This window comes from Microcaecilia unicolor, chromosome 6 (assembly GCF_901765095.1).
Source record: "Microcaecilia unicolor chromosome 6, aMicUni1.1, whole genome shotgun sequence".
Classification (NCBI taxonomy): domain Eukaryota; kingdom Metazoa; phylum Chordata; class Amphibia; order Gymnophiona; family Siphonopidae; genus Microcaecilia; species Microcaecilia unicolor.
This window is the reverse complement of record NC_044036.1, coordinates 232,823,897-232,843,408: the sequence shown is the minus strand read 5'-3', so window position 1 is coordinate 232,843,408 and position 19,512 is coordinate 232,823,897. Positions and strand designations below refer to the sequence as shown.

General features: G+C 46.0%; 1 protein-coding gene across 1 annotated transcript in view; it reads right to left on the bottom strand.

The window, feature by feature from the left end:
• PNPLA7 (patatin like phospholipase domain containing 7) overlaps nt 1-19,512 on the bottom strand; it is a 2,530,065-nt gene that overhangs the window by 507,708 nt on the left and 2,002,845 nt on the right. Inside the window, exon 28 of the mRNA XM_030206608.1 lies at nt 1,724-1,880. Within this exon, the coding sequence (XP_030062468.1) occupies nt 1,724-1,880 (157 nt within the window). The remainder of the gene's footprint in view (nt 1-1,723; nt 1,881-19,512) is intronic.

The following is a 19,512-nucleotide window of genomic DNA, read 5'->3' as shown; positions in this document are numbered from 1 at the left end:
ACGGAGGAATCATAGAGTCTGGCGGGGGGGATCGAGATGTTTCCGTTTCCAGCGAGGTAACCGCTTCACCGGCTCCTCCCGCTATGAACTCCAACCCGCTAATTCCACGAGAGAGAGCAGGGAAAAAGCGCTCCAAACCTGGCCTCGCCGGCGTGGACGTACCGGTAGGTGTGGGAACTATCCGGACGACCCCTTTCCGTTTCGAGTGAGGCATTTTCAATAAGAAAAAAAGGAAACAATTTCCAAGGCTAGGCTGGAGCTGCTTACCAAACCTCCGCTTTCGGCGCCATCTTGACACGCCCCGGGGCAGTTATTCTTATATCAATCTTACTAGGGACCTTATATGTAAATCCTTCAAAGTACTAGGTCCTAGATAAACATTTCCCTCCACCACTTTCATCCAATATTCACAATGTTTTTCAATTTGCCTCAGTGGTACTCACTGCCCAGTCATTATTTCTGTGGCAATTGTTTTAGCACCCAAATCTTCATCGGCTGTATATAATCATTTATGTATAATTTAAACACTTATCTGTGTAAGTATTCGGACTGGGGGCTCAAAGATGTCCGACATGCATGTTTCACTGCTAAGCTGTATCAAGGACTTCCCCTACGAAATTAAACAAACACCGTTTCAATTCATAAAGCATGAGGTGTATTTTACAGCCCACACCAAACGATATCATTAATGAATATCTCATAGTTACCCTTATGCCGTTTTAGCGCCAGCTTCGCTACACTGCTTCCGGGATAACCCCTACCAAGATGGCGACGGCGTTCTTAATAAACCTATTTAAATGTTAAACCCAATGACGTATCAAACCCCCGAACTCCTATTGGACAGCGCTGGAAAGCAATTACATTAAGGAGGCCCATTCAAGTTCTGCATTTAAGCCTCTAGGAACCACTGTTTTCAGATTGTAAATGTGCCATTGTTCTCTGTAATTTAATATCTTCTTAATCAATCCCCCTTCAGTACCCTGTTGTATATACTCCAGGACCCTCCATTTAATGTCTTCCACTGTATGTTTTTTATCGAGCCAATGGTCCACTAAGGGGGCCTGAGTATTCTGAGTCGTAATTCTTGATTTGTGTTCGGTTAATCTTACTTTAATAGGGCGGCTACTTCTCCCTATATATACTAAATTACATGGGCATTGAATGCAGTGTATAATATTTCTGGTGTCACAATCTGTAAAATTTCTAGCCCTGCCATCTTGGCAGGGGTTATCCCGGAAGCAATGTAGCGAAGCTGGCGCTAAAATGGCATAACGGTAACTATGAGATATTTATTAAGGATATCATTTGGTGTGGGTTGCCACACCAAACAATTGCCAGAGATAAAGACTGGGCAATGAGTACCACTGAGGCAAATTGAAAAACACTGTGAATATTGGATGAAAGTGGTGGAGGGAAATGTTTATCTAGGACCAAGTACTTTGATGGGTTTATGGAATAGCAGTTATGGCGCAAGCCAATGAAAGGCAGCCTTCATAACCAATAGGAGGAATTAGATTCAGTTTACTAACTTGCTTTTAGCTACTGGAATACTCAAAGGATTAATTTGCTGATTGGTTTAATACCCAAATGGCACACTGCAAGATTAACAGACTTCTATTATTTTGAAAAAAAAGCATAACAATACATTCCTCTTGCACTCCCTATCCATCCTGAGGACTTTCTCAAATGCTTTAGAATAAAAGTACATATAAGGTAGTCTTACCATGGCCCATTCTCTGGCTTTGATTCTCATACGATTGTAACTTCGCTCTTCAGCATATAGGGCTCCCATGAAGGCTCCAATAGAGGTGCCTCCAATCATATCAATAGGTATACCAGATTCTTTCACAGCTTTGATGATTCCCACCTGAGAGCATCCTCTGTGCAAGCAAAGAACATATCAGTTATCCTGCATGCATTTACATACCATTTAGGAGTTTGGATTAGGACACCATGTAAATGCAACTTTTAATGAGGAATAAAAAGTTCTAGCTTTCAACTATATTTGAGTCTTCAACCAAATTTTATTTATTTAGATTTTGCTCACATCTTGAAACACCTTAGTGTACCTGAATCTAACTCACCTTGTAGAAGCTCAAGGCGAGTTAGATTCAGGTACACTAAGGTATTTCTAACCCTAGAGGCTCACATAGTAACATATACATATTAGATGATGGCAGAAAAAGACCTGCACGGTCCATCCAGTCTGCCCAACAAGACAAACTCATATGTGTATACCTTACCTTGATTTGTACCTGCCTTATTCAGGGCACAGACCGTACAAGTCTGCCCAGCAGTACTTCCCGTCTCCCAACCACCAGTCCCGCCTCCCATCACCGGCTCTGGAACAGACCATATAAGTCTGCCCTCCACTATCCTCGCCTCCCAACCACCAACCCCTCTTCCCCCCACCTGCTCCGCCACCCAATTTCGGCTAAGCTTCTGAGGATCCATTCCTTCTGCACAGGATTCCTTTATGCATATCCCACGCATGTTTGAATTCCGTTACCGTTTTCATCTCCACCACCTCCCGCGGGAGGGCATTCCAAGCATCCACCACCCTCTCTGTGAAAAAATACTTCCTGACATCTTTCCCGAGTCTGCCCCCCTTCAATCTCATTTCATGTCCTCTCGTTCTACCGCCTTCCCATCTCCGGAAAAGATTTGTTTGCGGATTAATACTTTCAAATATTTGAACATCTGTATCATATCACCCCTGTTCCTCCTTTCCTCCAGGGTATACATGTTCAGGTCAGCAAGTCTCTCTTCATACGTCTTGGAATGCAAATCCTGTACCATTCTCGTAGCTTTTCTTTGCACCGCTTCCATTTTTTTAAACATCCTTCGCAAGGTATGGCCCCCAAAACTGAACACAATACTCCAGGTGGGGCCTTACGAACGGCTTGTACAGGGGCATCAACACTTCCTTTCTTCTGCTGGTCACACCTCTCTCTATACAGCCTAGCAACCTTCTAGCTACGGCCACCGCCTTGTCACACTGTTTCGTCGCCTTCAGATCCTCGGATACTATCACACCAAGATCCCTCTCCCCCTCAGTACCTATCAGACTCTCACCGCCTAACACATAAGTCTCTCTTAGGTTTCTACTCCTTAAGTGCATCACTTTGCATTTCTTCGCATTGAATTTTAATTGCCAAACCTTAGACCACTCTTCTAGTTTCCTCAGATCCTTTTTCATGCTTTCCACTCCCTCCCGGGTGTCCACTCTGTTGCAAATCTTAGTATCATCCGCAAATAGGCAAACTTTACCTTCTAACCCTTCGGCAATGTCACTCACAAATATATTGAACAGAATCGGCCCCAGCACCGATCCACTACTCACCTTTCCCTCCTCCGAGTGAACTCCATTTACCACCACCCTCTGTCGTCTGTCCGTCAACCAGTTCCTAATCCAGTTCACCTCTTCAGGACCTATCTTCAGCCCATCGAGTTTATTTAAGAGCCTCCTGTGGGGAACCGTGTCAAAAGCTTTGCTAAAATCTAAGTAGATTACATCTATAGCATATCAATGAGTCAATTCTCCAGTTACCCAAACAAAGAATTCAATGAGATTCGTTTGGCACGATTTCCCTCTGGTAAAACCATGTTGTCTCGGATCTTGCAACTTATTGGCTTCCAGGAAATTCACTATCCTTTCCTTCAGCATCGTTTCCATTACTTTTCCAATAACCGAAGTGAGGCTTACCGGCCTGTAGTTTCCAGCTTCATCCCTATCACCACTTTTGTGAAGAGGGACCACATCCACCGTTCTCCAATCCCTCGGAACCTCTCCCGTCTCCAAGGATTTATTAAACAAATCTTTAAGGGGACCCGCCAGAACCTCTCTGAGCTCCCTCAATATTCTGGGGTGGATCCCGTCTGGTCCCATGACTTTGTCCACCTTTAGCTTTCCAAGTTGTTAATACACACTCTCTTCCGTGAACGGTGCTCTATCCACTCCATTCTCAGGTGTACTTTTGCCAGTCCCTCGTGGTCCTTCTCCAGGATTTTCTTCAGTGAAAACAGAACAAAAGTATCTATTTAGCAAATTGGCTTTTTCTTCATCATTATCTACATAGCGTTTCACTGTATCTTTTAGTCTCACAATTCCCTTTTTAGTCATTCTCCTTTTACTAATATACCTGAAGAAATTTTTGTCTCCCCTCCTTACATTTCTAGCCATTTGTTCTTCCGCTTGCGCCTTCGCCAGACGTACCTCTCTCTTGGCTTCTTTCAGTTTCATCCAGCATTCCTCCCCGTGTTCCTCTTGAGATTTTCTGTATTTCTGGAACGCCAACTCTTTAGCCTTTATTTTCTCAGCCACTTGCTTGGAGAACCATATCGGTTTCCTTTTTCTCTTGCTTTTATTTACTCTCCTTACATAAAGGTCTGTGGCCCTATTTATTACTTCTTTCAGCCTGGACCACTGTCCTTCCACTTCTTGTACGTCCTCCCAGCCCATCAGCTCCTTCCTCAGGTATTCCCCCATTTTACTAAAGTCAGCACGCTTGAAATCCAGGACTTTGAGCTTACAGTGGCCACCCTCCACTTCAGCTGTCATATCAAACCAAACCGTTTGATGGTCACTGCTTCCCAGGTGTGCACCCACTCGGACATTTGACACACTATCCCCATTTGTGAGCACCAGATCCAGCGTCGCTCCCTCCCTTGTGGGTTCCGTCACAATTTGTCTGAGCAGAGCACTTTGGAAAGCATCCACGATCTCTCTACTTCTTTCCGATTTTGTAGATGGAACCTTCCAATCTACATCCGGCAGATTGAAATCTCCCATCAACAGAACCTCTTTTTTCTTTCCTAATTTTTGAATATCTGCGACCAGATCTTTATCTAGTTCCTCTAATTGTGTCGGGGGTCTGTAGACAACACCCATGTGGACAGAGGTTCTATCATCTCTTTTTAAGGTGATCCATATCGCTTCATTCTTTCCCCAGGTCCCTGTCATTTCAGTCGCCATGATATCATTCTTTACATACAGAACTACTCCTCCACCTTTGACCCTCTCTATCTTTCCTAAATAGATTATAGCCTGGTATGTTTGCATCCCATTCATGGGAACCATTGAGTCACGTCTCCGTGATTGCAACAACATCTAAGTCTGCCTCCAACATCAGGGCTTGAAGGTCATGAACTTTATTGCTTAGACTACGAACATTTGTGGCCATCGCTTTCCATCTGTATTTCCTGGTATTTGTTTCAACATTTGTGATTTGGGGGTGTCTTTTCATTTTGGGTACCTTCATATCTTTTTGTTCCAACTTTATTGCTTTATTGCTTTTTCACAATCTAATTTTTGTACCCGAGGCAATGGAAGGTTTATTTTATTTATACAGGGAAACCTCGTTTTTCGCTGACGTCAGTTTTCGTTGATTTTTTTTCGACTAGAAATTTGTCTCGGTTTTCGTCGGTTGCCTTGGATTTCATCGAAAAAGAAGGACGTCCATCTCCCAATTTGTATTGGAAGATGGATGTCCTTCTCCCGATTTTGGGCGTCCTCGTTAATTGCCTGGTTTTCGTCGGTTTCGGATTTCGCCGATTATTTTCGACGAAAACCGAGGTTTCACTGTATATCCCATATTGTCCTGAACAGACTTGAGTTCGAACATACTTGAGTTCAATGTGGCTTACAATAAATAAAATGACAGGCAAGGTTTACAATACCATAAACAAAATACTAAGTGACTTGGCCAAGATCAAAAGCAGGCACCCTTGGATATCAAGCCCGGTGCTCTAACCACTAGGCTACTCTTCTCCCACATATATTCTGGTAAACCGAAATAGTTTTATTTCACAAATAAAATGCAAAGTAATAGTGTTTGCTCACAACTGCCTCCCAAATTATTTATTTAGATTTAGCTCATGCTTTTTCAATATCAGTTTAAGGAGAGATACATTACATAACTACATAAGTAGTGCCACACTGGGAAAAGACCAAGGGTCCATCGAGCCCAGCATCCTGTCCACAAGAGCGGCCAATCCAGGCCAAGGGCACCTGGCAAGCTTCCCAAACGTACAAACATTCTATACATGTTATTCCTGGAATTGTGGACTTTTCCCAAGTCCATTTAGTAGTGGTTTATGGACTTGTCCTTTAGGAAAACGTATAACCCCTTTTTAAACTCTGCCAAGCTAACCACCTTCACCACGTTCTCCGGCAACGAATCCCAGAGTTTAATTATGCGTTGGGTGAAGAAACATTTCCTCTGATTTGTACACACTGTAGTTTCATCGCATGCCCCCTAGTCCAAGTATTTTTGGAAAGCGTGAACAGACACTTCACATCCACCTGTTCCACTCCACTCATTATTTTATATACCTCTATTATGTCTCCCCTCAGCCGTCTCTTCTCCAAGCTGAAAAGCCCTAGCCTCCTTAGTCTTTCTTCATAGGAAAGTCGTCCCATCCCCGCTATCATTTTAGTTGCCCTTCACTTCACCTTTTCCAATTCTACTATATCTTTCTTGAGATGCGGCAACCAGAATTGAACACAATACTTAAGGTGCGGTCGCACCATGGAGCGATACAACGGCATTATAACATCCTCACACCTGTTTTCCATACCTTTCTTAATAATACCCAACATTCTATTCGCTTTCCTAGCCGCAGCAGCACACTGAGCAGAAGGTTTCAGTGTATTATCGATGACGACACCCAGATCCCTTTCTTGGTCCGTAACTCCTAACATAGAACTTTGATTGACGTAGTGTGTTGGAGTATAATACTTATGATATGATACTTATGCTGACCCAGAATATTTGTTTTCTGACATGCAGAATGTTTGTTTTGACCTGTTGCTACCAGAATATTTGTTTGACAGGTTGCTACCACAACACTCTGTTGCGGTGGGTAACTCACTACAGGACTGTGCTGAGAAAAGTCCAAAGGCTGGTGTTTTCATCAGAGGGTGCCTGGGAGAGAGGAATGCAGATTGGCCACTCATTGTTCTGTTCTAGGCACACTTGTTTGTGAGCTGTTATAAAACGAGGGGAAAGCTCTGGCTAAAACAGAAGCTCTGTACCTGGTTTGAGGGACGCCTCTATCCAGTGTGGAATTGTCCCGCAGAATCTCTGGGTGGTCATCGGTGCTTCCCCGATTGCTGTTACGGCTCAGATGAAGGCTACAATCCTGTGGTGATGTATGTATACTGCATAAGAGTGTTATGTAATATGTGGGTGCCTATTGATGTGTGAACTGCATGAGAGTGTTATGTAATATGTGTGTGCCTATTGATGTGTGAATAAACAATCTTTAAAGCAATATCCAAACCCTTGATTTGCTACGCGTAGCTATAATTCGGGTTCTTTTTTCTCCACATTCTCCCAGTCTCGTACGGTCCTTCTGTAATTTTTCACAATCCTGTTGCGAATTAACGACTTTGAATAACTTTGTGTCATCAGCAAATTTAATTACCTCGCTAGTTACTCCCATCTCTAAATCATTTATAAATATATTAAAAAGCAGTGGTCCTAGCACAGACCCCTGAGGAACCCCACTAACTACCCTTCTCCATTGTGAATACTGCCCATTTAACCCCACTCTGTTTCCTATCCTTCAACCAGTTTTTAATCCACAATAGGACATTTCCTCCTATTCCATGACCCTCCAATTTCCTCCATAGCCTTTCATGAGGTACCTTGTTAAACGCCTTTTGAAAATCCAGATACACAATATCAACCGGCTCCCCTTTGTCCACGTGTTTGTTTACCCCTTCAAAGAATTGAAGTAAATTGGTCAGGCAAGATTTCCCCACACAAAAGCCGTGTTGACTTGTTCTCAGTAATCCATGTCCTTGGATGTGCTCTGTAATTTTGTTTTTGATAACAGCCTCTACCATTTTCCCCGGCACTGACCTCAGACTCACCAGTCTATAGCTTCCCGGATCTCCCCTGGAACCTTTTTAAAAAATCGGCGTTACATTGGCCACCCTCCAATCTTCCGGTACCATGCTCAATTTTAAGGATAAATTGCATATCACTAACATAAGCACATAAGTAATGCCACACTGGGAAAAGACCAAGGGTCCATCGAGCCCAGCATCCTGTCCATGATAGTGAACAATCCAGGCCAAGGGCACCTTGCAAGTTTCCCAAACGTACAAACATTCCACACATGTTATTCCTGGAACTGTGGATTTTTCCCAAGTCCATTTAGTAGCGGTTATGGACTTGTCCTTTAGGAAACCATCTAACCCCCTTTTAAACTCTGCCAAGCTAACCGCCTTCACCACGTTCTCCGGGAACGAATTCCAGAGTTTAATTACGCGTTGGGTGAAGAAATATTTTCTCCGATTTGTTTTAAATTTACTAAACTATAGAGAGTTTAATTACGCGTTGGGTGAAGAAATATTTTCTCCGATTTGTTTTAAATTTACTAAACTGTAGTTTCATCGCATGCCCCCTAGTCCTAGTATTTTTAGAAAGCGTGAACAGACGCTTCACATCCACCTGTTCCACTCCACTCATTATTTTATATACCTCTATCATGTCTCCCCTCAGCCGTCTCTTCTCCAAGCTGAAAAGCCCTAGCCTCCTTAGTCTTTCTTCATAGGGAAGTCGTCCCATCCCCGCTATCATTTTAGTCGCCCTTCGCTGCACCTTTTCCAATTCCATTATATCTTTCTTGAGATGCGGCGACCAGAATTGAACACAATACTCAAGGTGCGGTCGCACCATGGAGCGATATAACGGCATTATAACATCCTCACACCTGTTTTCCATAACTTTCCTAATAATACCCAACGTTCTATTCGCTTTCCGAGCTGCAGCAGCATACTGAACAGAAGGTTTCAGTGTATTATCAACGACTACACCCAGATCCCTTTCTTGGTCCGTACCGCCTAACGTGGAACCTTGCATGACGTAGCTATAATTTGGGTTCTTTTTTCCCACATGCATCACCTTGCACTTGCTCACATTAAACGTCATCTGCCATTTAGCCGCCCAGTCTCCCAGTCTTGTAAGGTCCTTCTGTAATTTTTCACAATCCTGTCGCGAGTTAACGACTGAATAACTTTGTGTCATCAGCAAGTTTAATTACCTCGCTAGTTACTCCCATCTCTAAATCATTTATATATATATTAAAAAGCAGCGGTCCTAGCACAGACCCCTGAGGAACCCCATTAACTACCCTTCTCCATTGTGAATACTGCCCATTTAACCCCACTCTCTGTTTCCTATCCTTCAACCAGTTTTTAATCCACAATAGGACTTTTCCTCCTATCCCATGACCCTCCAATTTCCTCTGTAGCCTTTCATGAGGTACCTTGTCAAACGCCTTTTGAAAATCCAGATACACAATATCAACCGGCTCCCCTTTGTCCACGTTTGTTTACTCCTTCAAAGAATTGAAGTAAATTGGTCAGGCAAGATTTCCCCACACAAAAGCCGTGCTGACTCGGTCTCAGTAATCCATGTCCTCGGATGTGCTCTGTAATTTTGTTTTTAATAATAGCCCCTACCATTTTCCCCGGCACCAACGTCAGACTCACCGGTCTATAATTTCCTGGATCTCCCCTGGAACCTTTTTTAAAAATACGCATTACACTGGCCACCCTCCCAATTTTCCGGTACCACGCTCGATTTTAAGGATAAATTGCGTATCACTAGCAGTAGCTCCACAAGCTCATTTTTTAGTTCTATCAGTACTCTAGGATGAATACCATCCGGTCCAGGAGATTTGCTACTCTTCAGTTTGCTGAACTGCCCCATTACGTCCTCCAGGTTTACCGTGAAGTCAGTAAGTTTCTCCGACTCGTCCGCTTGAAATATCATTTCCGACACCGGTATCCCACCCAAATCTTACTCGGTGAAGACCGAAGCAAAGAATTCATTCAATCTCTCTGCTACGTCTGTCTTCCTTGATCGCCCCTTTTACCCCTCGGTCATCCAGCGGCCCAACCGATTCTTTTGCCGGCTTCCTGCTTTTAATATACCAAAAAAAAATTTACTATGCTTTTTTTGCCTGTAATGCTATCTTTTTTTCGTAATCCCTCTTGGCCTTCTTTATCTGCGCCTTGCATTTGCTTTGACACTCCTTATGCTGCTTCTTGTTATTTTCAGATGGTTCCTTCTTCCATTTTCTGAAGGCGTTTCTTTTAGCCCTAATAACTTCCTTAACCTCACTTTTCAACCAGGCCGGCTGTCTTTTGGACTTCCGTCTTTCCTTTCTAATTTGTGGAATATGTTTGGCCTGGACCTCCAGGATGGTATTTTTGAACAGCGTCTATGCCTGTTTTACAGTTTTTACCCTCTCAGTTGTCCCCCTAAGTTTTTTTTTCCACCGTTCTTCTCATTTTATCATAGTCTCCTTTTTTAAAGTTAAACGCTAATGTATTTGACTTCCTGTGTATAGTTACTTCAAGGTTGATATCAAAACTGATCATATTATGATCACTGTTATCAAGCGGCCCCAGTACCATAACGTCCCTCACCAGATCATGCGCTCCACTAAGGACCAAGTCTAGAATTTTTCCTTCTCTCGTCGGCTCCTGCACCAGCTGCTCCATAAAGCTGTCCTTGATTTCATTAAGGAATTGTACCTCTCTAGCGTGTCCCGATGTTACATTTACCCAGTCTATATTTGGATAATTGAAGTCACCCATTATTATCACATTGCCTATTTTGTTTGCGTCTCTGATTTCTTTCATCATTTCTGCGTCTACCTGCTCATGCTGGCGAGGCGGACGGTAGTACACTCCTATCACTGCCCTTTTCCCTTTTATACATGGAATTTCAACCCACAATGATTCAAGGGTGTGATTTGTGTCCTGCTGAATTTGTAATCTGAGTCAAGGCTCTTGTTAATATACGATGCTACCCCTCCACCAGTCCGGTCCACCCTATCACTATGATATACTTTGTACTCCGGTATGACTGTGTCCCACTGGTTATCCTCCTTCCACCGGATCTCAGTAATGCCTATTATATCCAATTTTTCATTTAGTGCAATATATTTGGGTACAGTAGGTATTTTCTTGACCCTGGAGGGCTTACAATGTAACAAGGGAAGTTATTAATATGTGTTAGGCCTTTTAAAAGTTCTGCTAGGTGCTTGTGACCTGGATTGACCACTGATACCAAGCTAGATGGACCATTGGTCTGACCCAGCATGGCTATTTTTTTTAAATATATCATTATTGAAGAACAGAATGCTGAAAAACATGTGAATACAGCAAAACATAAGAGCTGGTTTACTACAGGACCCAACAGCCAATCCACCATGATATCCAACGCAAAGCATGAATACAGTACATACCCAAAGGAGCAAAGATGGGCAGTATTACATAAAGTTCCACTAAGAAGGCCGAACAAAACATGCCTTGATTGTAACCACCAGGGCTGAAGAGAACATTAGAAAATACAGTAGGCTCCACACCGCCAGCCCCCGAGGACCAGTCAATGACAAACTAGTACACTGTCATGTCCCCCACCTCAACACAAGTGGCGTCCTCGGGCTGCGCGGGGTCCCCTCGACACACACACTTGACTGGCACTGCCTGAGCCATGTGTGTGTAGTCCTCTCTGGGTTTGTTCAGAAAGTGGTGGTTGCAGGCTCCTTAATTGCTTTGCTTCCATGCACCTGTTTCTGCTCTCTCTCTCTCTCTCTCTGCCTGGCTTCCAGGCTCCTTGATTGCTTTGCTTCCACCCACCTGGGTCTGCTCTTCCTCTGCCTGGCTTCCCTTGCTTCTCTCCTATTGGTCTTCCGGTTTCTCCTTCCCCTGCTCTTGTCCTATGGCTGTGCCCCTTCTCCCTGCTGATGTCAGATGCCAGCACTTTATCAGCTGAGCTCTCCCTGGACTCCATGCTTCGACTTCTACTTTGGTAGGTGTTTCTAACTCTGTAGTCTGCTTCTTATCTATTGGTCCCTCGTTGCTGACTTTGCCTGTACCTGGATTACTCTTCTGCCTGCCGCCTGCCTACTGACTTTCACCTGCATCTGGATTACTCTCTTGCCTGCCGCCTGCCTACTGACTTTCGCCTGCATCTGGATTACTGTCTTGCCTGACTCCTGCTTACTGACTTTCGCCTGTACCTGGATTACTCTCTTGCCTGCCGCCTGACTTGCCTGTACCTGGGTTACTCTCTTGCCTGACGCCTGCCTACTGACTGCCACTTGAACCTGGATTACTCTCTTGACCTGCTGCCTGCCTGGCCGATACATTCATCACCCCACTTCCAGCTCAATCCCGTAAGTCCTGCAGGCTGCCCACACCTAGGGGCTCAACCTCTGGGGAACGGCAGCCAGCGCAGGTGGAACCCGGGGTTGTCTAGCCGCCAAACAGAACCTGGTCCGAGTACTGGGCTCAGCAGCGCTCTACTTGGTACAAGAACTCACAAGTCTGACAGTAAAGTCGAAGCCATGAATTCGCTGGACAAATCCGACCTGTCTGAGTTGGCCCAGGTTCTTCAGCAGCAACAGGCCCAGCTAAACTGTCTGTCTGGAGTTCTACAGGAGGTGTGTTCCAAGATGTCAACCCTTCAATCCCGACAGCCTCCTGTTGCGTCGTCTGGATCTGTGTTACCTACTCCAGGGTTGCGGCTTCCTGAGCCTCCCCAGTTCGACGGCACCCCTTCTTCTTGCCGAGGGTTCCTCAACCAATGTCTTATGCTATTTGAAATGTAACCAGAAGCCTTTACTACAGATAGACTCAAGATAACCTGTATAATCTCTTTACTCTCCAGATCCACCTTGGCTTGAGCCTCTCCTCTCTGGGAAGAATGGGACCCTTTACTCACTGATCTTGGAGAATTTCTTTGCCGCTTCTGGTTAGTTTTTGATGTGCCGGGACGGCCCTGACGCAGAACTTCTACGAGTTCAACAAGGCAATTGTTCTGTTGGTGCTTATGCCGTTCGCTTTCGAACCCTAGCTTCAGAGGTAGGATGGAACCAAGAGGTCCATTTTCTGGCAAGGACTCAACGACCGGATCAAAGATGAACTGGCCGGCCGGGAGCTTCCGAATGCTTTGGATGCTCTGATCACCCTCTGCATCCGTATCGATGTACGGTTTCAAGAAAGGTCAGTGGAACACTCTGCTCAGTGCTGCTCTCAGAGACCACCTCCCCAGACGCCACGCCCTTCTTCTCCCAAAGGTGCGGCAAGCTCTACTTCTGGAGTCCCTGAAGAGCCAATGGTTATCGGATGGCATCGCCTCTCGGAGAAGGAGAGGGCTCACCGTTGGAACAATCAACTTTGCCTCTACAGTGGGCAGGCCGGCCACTTCCTAAGACATTGTCCGAATAAACCGGGAAATGCCATGACCCAGGGTCACTGGAGGGGGTGGCCCTGGGTCGTTTTTCACCTCTTCCGGATAATCTTGTCTCCGTCCCAATTTCCCTGCGCTGGAAGGAACTCAGTATTAATACTGTGGCTTAGATCAATTCAGGAGCAGGAAGAAATTTTATTGACGCCGGTCTCCTGAACCAACTAGGCGCTCCTTCAATTCTTTGCAAACCTATGCTACAAGTGACCACCATTCAAGGTTTAACTCTTCTCTACTCCATCACTCACGTTGCCCAGCCCTTGCAGATGCAAGTTGGAATTTTGCATAAGAAGGAAATTCAATTTCTGGTGCCTCCCTGGGCCATTCATCCTATTATTTTGGGCCTACCCTGGTTATGACTATACGCACCAAGTATCAACTGGACTACTGGTGATATCGGCAGGTGGGGTTCTCAATGTTTTGCTACGTGTCTCATGCCGGTGGTGCCTTCCCCGAGGACTATTGTGGCCTCCCTGGGGGTCTTGAGCCCGGGTGATTCTTCTCTCCCCAAGGAATATCGTGATTTCCAAGATGTATTTAATGCACAGAAGGCGGACTCTCTTCCTCCTCATCGCCCTTTTGACTGCCCCATTGAGCTACTCCAGGCAAAATGCCCCCTCGGGGCCGGCTCTACCCCCTTTCTTGGGAGGAATCTAATACCATGCGGGAATATATTCAAGAAAACCTCCATAATGGCTTCATCAGACCCTCATCAGACCCTCTTCATCTCTGGCGGGGGCAGGGTTCTTTTTTGTTTCCAAGAAGGATGGCTCGTTGTGACCCTACATTGACGACCGAGGTCTGAACGAAATAACCATCAAGAATCGGTATCCGCTTTCCCTCATTCCAGAACTTTTCGACCATCTGCAAGAGGCATCTATCTTCACCAAATTAGATCACCGAGGGGCATACGACCTAGTCCGAATTCGCCATGTTGATGAATGGAAGACTGCTTTTAATACCCATGAGAGACATTTTGAGTATTTAGTTATGCCGTTTGGCCTTTGCAACGCACCTGCAATGTTTCAGGAATTCATTGATTTTATTTTTCAAGATCTTCTGTACTCCTCGGTCATAGTTTACTTGGATGACATCCTGGTTTTCTCTACTTCTGTTAAGGACCATGTCCATCATGTGCTTACGGTCCTGCAGCGCCTCCGGAGCCACCGCCTATTCTCCAATCGCCAAGCTGGAGAAGTGCTCATTTCATCAACAGTCTATCCATTCTTGGGATATATTGTCTCCTCGAATGGCCTCCAAATGAATCCCGCTAAACTCTGAGCCATCCGAGATTGGCCTGTGCCCCAGGGTCTCCGGGCCTTGCAACAATTTTGGGGCTTTGCTAACTTCTACTGGCAGTTCATCCATCGATAGTCCATCATCACTGCCCCTCTCACTGCGTTGACCAGGAAGGGGGCAGATGTGAAGAACTGGACACCGGAAGCCCTAGACACCTTCACCATCCTTTAACGATCTTTTCTGTCTGTCCCAGTACTCCGAAGTCCTGATGTTAAAAGACCGTTCGTTATGGAGGTTGATGGGCAGGGGCTCTTCTTTCTCAAGCCTCAGAGTCTGGCAAACGTCACCCCTGTTTTTTCTTCTCTAAATATTTTCTCCGGCCAAACAAAATTATACTGTCGGAGACCGGGAACTGTTGGCCCTTAAATTGGCTTTTCAAGAATGGCGCTACCTCCTGGAAGATGCTTTGCACCTCATCACGGTAATCACAGATCACAAGACTCTCCTATACCTTCAGGAAGCGAAAAGGTTGAAACCACGGCAAGCACGCTGGTCATTATTCTTTGCCCGTTTTAACTTCCGCCTGGTGTTCCGAGCAGCCGAGAAAAATACGCAAGCTGATGCCCTACCCAGGGCCTTCAACCCTTCTGAAGAACCCGAAGAATATTACCCCATGCTCAATCCTACCTGCATTGCCTCCACAACCTTGGTTTCACCCAAATCTACGAGAACTTCCATGCCACCTCAATCCAGGAAGAAAGTCCTCAAATGGGGACACTCCTCCACTTTTGCGGGTCACCCTGGTTTCTGTAAGACTTTTCATTTAATATCTCAGTATTATTGGTGGCCTCGCATGGCTCAAGGTATCTTACATTTTGTTTCTACTTGTCCCACTTGCGCCCGAAACAAGTTCCCTCCTGGCAAGCTGTGGGGACTCCTGCAGCCTTTACCAGTTCCACAACTCCCATGGCAGGAAATATCAATGGATTTTGTTACTGAACTCCCTGAATCCCAAGGGCACACAGTCACTTGAGTAGTGGTGGACCGATTTTCCCGGATGGCCCATTTTATCCGCATGAAGGCCCTTCCTTCTGCTGCCACCCTTGCCACGGCCTTTATCCAACACATTTTCCGTTTACATGGTCTCCCTCTGCGGATCATTAGTGATCGGGGCTCTCAATTCATTTCAAGGTTCTGGAGAGCCCTGTGCTCTACCTTCAAGATTAACACTCACTTTTCGTCTGTCTACCACCCACAGACCGATGGCCTCGTGGAACGGGTCAATCAAACTCTCAAGGCCTTACATAAGTACATAAGTAGTGCCATACTGGGAAAGACCAAAGGTCCATCTAGCCCAGCATCCTGTCACCGACAGTGGCCAATCCAGGTCAAGGGCACCTGGCACGCTCCCCAAACGTAAAAACATTCCAGACAAGTTATACCTAAAAATGAGGAATTTTTCCAAGTCCATTTAATAGCGGTCTATGGACTTGTCCTTTAGGAATCTATCTAACCCCTTTTTAAACTCCGTCAAGCTAACCGCCCGTACCACGTTCTCCGGCAATGAATTCCAGAGTCTAATTACACGTTGGGTGAAGAAAAATTTTCTCCGATTCGTTTTAAATTTACCACACTGTAGCTTCAACTCATGCCCTCTAGTCCTAGTATTTTTGGATAGCGTGAACAGTCGCTTCACATCCACCCGATCCATTCCACTCATTATTTTATACACTTCTATCATATCTCCCCTCAGCCGTCTCTTCTCCAAGCTGAAAAGCCCTAGCCTTCTCAGCCTCTCTTCATAGGAAAGTCGTCCCATCCCCACTATCATTTTCGTCGCCCTTCGCTGTACCTTTTCCAATTCTACTATATCTTTTTTGAGATACGGAGACCAGTACTGAACACAATACTCCAGGTGCGGTCGCACCATGGAGCGATACAACGGCATTATAACATCCGCACACCTGGACTCCATACCCTTCTTAATAACACCCAACATTCTATTCGCTTTCCTAGCCGCAGCAGCACACTGAGCAGAAGGTTTCAGCGTATCATCGACGACGACACCCAGATCCCTTTCTTGATCCGTAACTCCTAACGCGGAACCTTGCAAGACGTAGCTATAATTCGGGTTCCTCTTACCCACATGCATCACTTTGCACTTGTCAACATTGACAGGATGACTGGTCCACATTGCTTCCCGGGGCAGAATTCGCCTATAACAGTTTTCATACTGCCTCTCATACTTCGCCATTTTTTACAGTGTATGGATGCCATCCTCATCTGCCACTTCCAATCCCTCAGACACAAGCCTCGCCTCTGCTCCACTCTCACTGATATTCAGAATACCTGGGCCAAGGTCCAGCAACATCTTCAGCGAGCCTCGGCTAAACACAAGCTCTTCGTGGATTGAAAAAGACGAACTGCGCCAGTTTTTCAACCTGGACAGAAGGTCTGGCTCAGCACCAAATACTTGAGGCTTCGCCTACCCTCCTTCAAGTTTGCTCCCTGATTCATAGGGTCATTTCCAGTTCAATCAAGGTTCACAACGCCTTCCATGTAGCCCTGCTTAAACCATTTTTAACTTACAGATGGCATCCGGAACCCAAGAAGATCATCGTTCCTGATTTTGAGCCTGACCCTGAATTTGAGGTAGAGGAGATTGTAGACTCCGAGCATCAGAGAGGATGACTATTTTATGTGCTATCCTGGAAACATTTTGGCCTGGAGGACAATTCCTGGGAGCTTGCTAACAGCCATGCTCCTGACCTGATTCGCGATTTCCAAGACCGCTACCCACTGAAACCTGGACCTAGGCAGAGGGGGTTCCCTTAAGGAGGGGGTACTGTCATATCCCCTACCTCAACGCAAGCGGCATCCTCAGGCTGTGCGGGGTCCCCTCGACACACACACTTGACTGGCACTGCCTGAGCCATGTGTGTATAGTCCTCTCTGGGTTTGTTCAGAAAGCGGTGGTTGCAGGCTCCTTAATTGCTTTGCTTCCATGCACCTGTTTCTGCTCTCTCTCTCTCTGCCTGGCTTCCCTTGCTTCTCTCCTATTGGTCTTCTGGTTCCTGCTTCCCCTGCTCTTGTCCTATGGCTGTGCCCCTTCTCCCTGCTGATGTCAGATGCCAGCACTTTATCAGCTGAGCTCTCCGTGGACTCCATGTTTTGGTTTCTACTTTGGTAGGTGTTTCTAACTCTGTAGTCTGCTTCTTATCTACTGGTCCCTCTTTGCTGACTTTGCCTGTACCTGGATTACTCTTCTGCCTGCCGCCTGCCTACTGACTTTCACCTGCATCTGGATTACTCTCTTGCCTGCCGCCTGCCTACTGACTTGCCTTTACCTGGATTACTCTCTTGCCTGACGCCTGCCTACTAACTGCCGCTTGTACCTGGATTACTCTCTTGACCTGCTGCCTGCCTGGCCGATACATTCATCACCCCGCTACCAGCTCAATCCTGTAAGTCCTGCAGGTTGCCCGTACCTAGAGGCTCAACCTCTGGGGAACGGCGGCCAGCGCAGGTGAAACCCAGGGTTGTCCAGCTGCCAAGCAGAACCTGGTCCGAGTACTGGGCTCAGCAGCGCTCTACTTGGTACAAGAACTCACAAGTCTGACATACATCAACAAGAACCGCATTCTGTACCTTTTCTAATCCCATTCCCTAACCCTCCTCCCCACTCCCTCTTTCAGGTCCTCTGAGTGCCTGAGAAGTGATCCCAAAATTATTGTGCCAGAACAGGCAGTAAGCCCTACAGACCTCCTTGGTACTATTCTGGTAATGCTCCATCTCACAGTTAGCCACCTGTATCATCAGAGAGTACGAGTGTTTGAGAGGTGGGGGTGTTTCCTCCACCCAGTGGTGCTTTTTGGCCAATATAAGAGCCAAGAGCAGATACTGAATTTGATAATCATGTACTCCCTGTTCCCCAAGGCCAATAGCAGTTCCGAGCAGAAGCACTCTATAAGACCAGTCATTCAGAAAACCCACCACATGTTCTAAAGGAACCAGCACCCCGGTCCACAAAACCCTCAAAGTGCTACACTCTAAATAATGATGCAACAGCATGCCAGAGGAGTATTTACTACTACTACTACTACTACTAACTAGCATTTCTAAAGCGCTACTAGGGTTACGCAGCGCTGTACAATTTAGACATAGAAGGACGGTCCCTGCTCAAAGAGCTTACAATCTAAAAGACAAGAGAACAATCTAAAGACAAGTGAACAATCTAGAGGACGAGTGAACAGTTAATCTGATAGAGTGGATAGATAGGGGCATTCTGTCTATCTAGAGCGGTTAGGCGCCGAAGGCAGCATAGAAGAGGTGAGTTTTAAGCAGAGATTTGAAGATGGGTAGGGAGGGGGCATGGCGTATGGGTAAAGGAAGATTGTTCCAGGCATAGGGTGAAGCAAGGCAGAATGAGCGGAGCCTGGAGTTGGCAGTGGTGGAGAAGGGTACTGAGAGAAGGGCTTTGTCCTGTGAGCGGAGGTTACGGGCGGGAACATAGGGGGAGATGAGGGTGGAGAGGTAGTGAGGAGCCGCAGACTGAGTGCACTTGTAGGTAAGGAGGAGGAGCTTGAATTGTATGCGATATCTGATTGGAAGCCAATGAAGTGACTTGAGGAGAGGGGTGATATGAGTATATCGGTTTTGGCGGAATATAAGACGTGCAGCAGCGTACTGAACTGATTGAAGGGGGAATAGATGGCTGAGTGGGAGGCCGGTGAGGAGTAAGTTGCAGTAATCAAGGCGAGAGGTAATGAGAGCGTGGACGAGAGTTCTGGTGGTGTGCTCAGAGAGGAAAGGGCGAATTTTGCTGATGTTGAAGAGGAAGAAGCGACAGGTCTTGGCAGTCTGTTGGATATGCGCAGAGAAGGAGAGGGAGGAGTCAAAGATGACTCCGAGGTTGCGGGCAGATGGGACGGGGAGGATGAGGGTGTTATCAACAGAGATAGAGAGTGGAGGAAGAGGAGAAGTGGGTTTGGGAGGA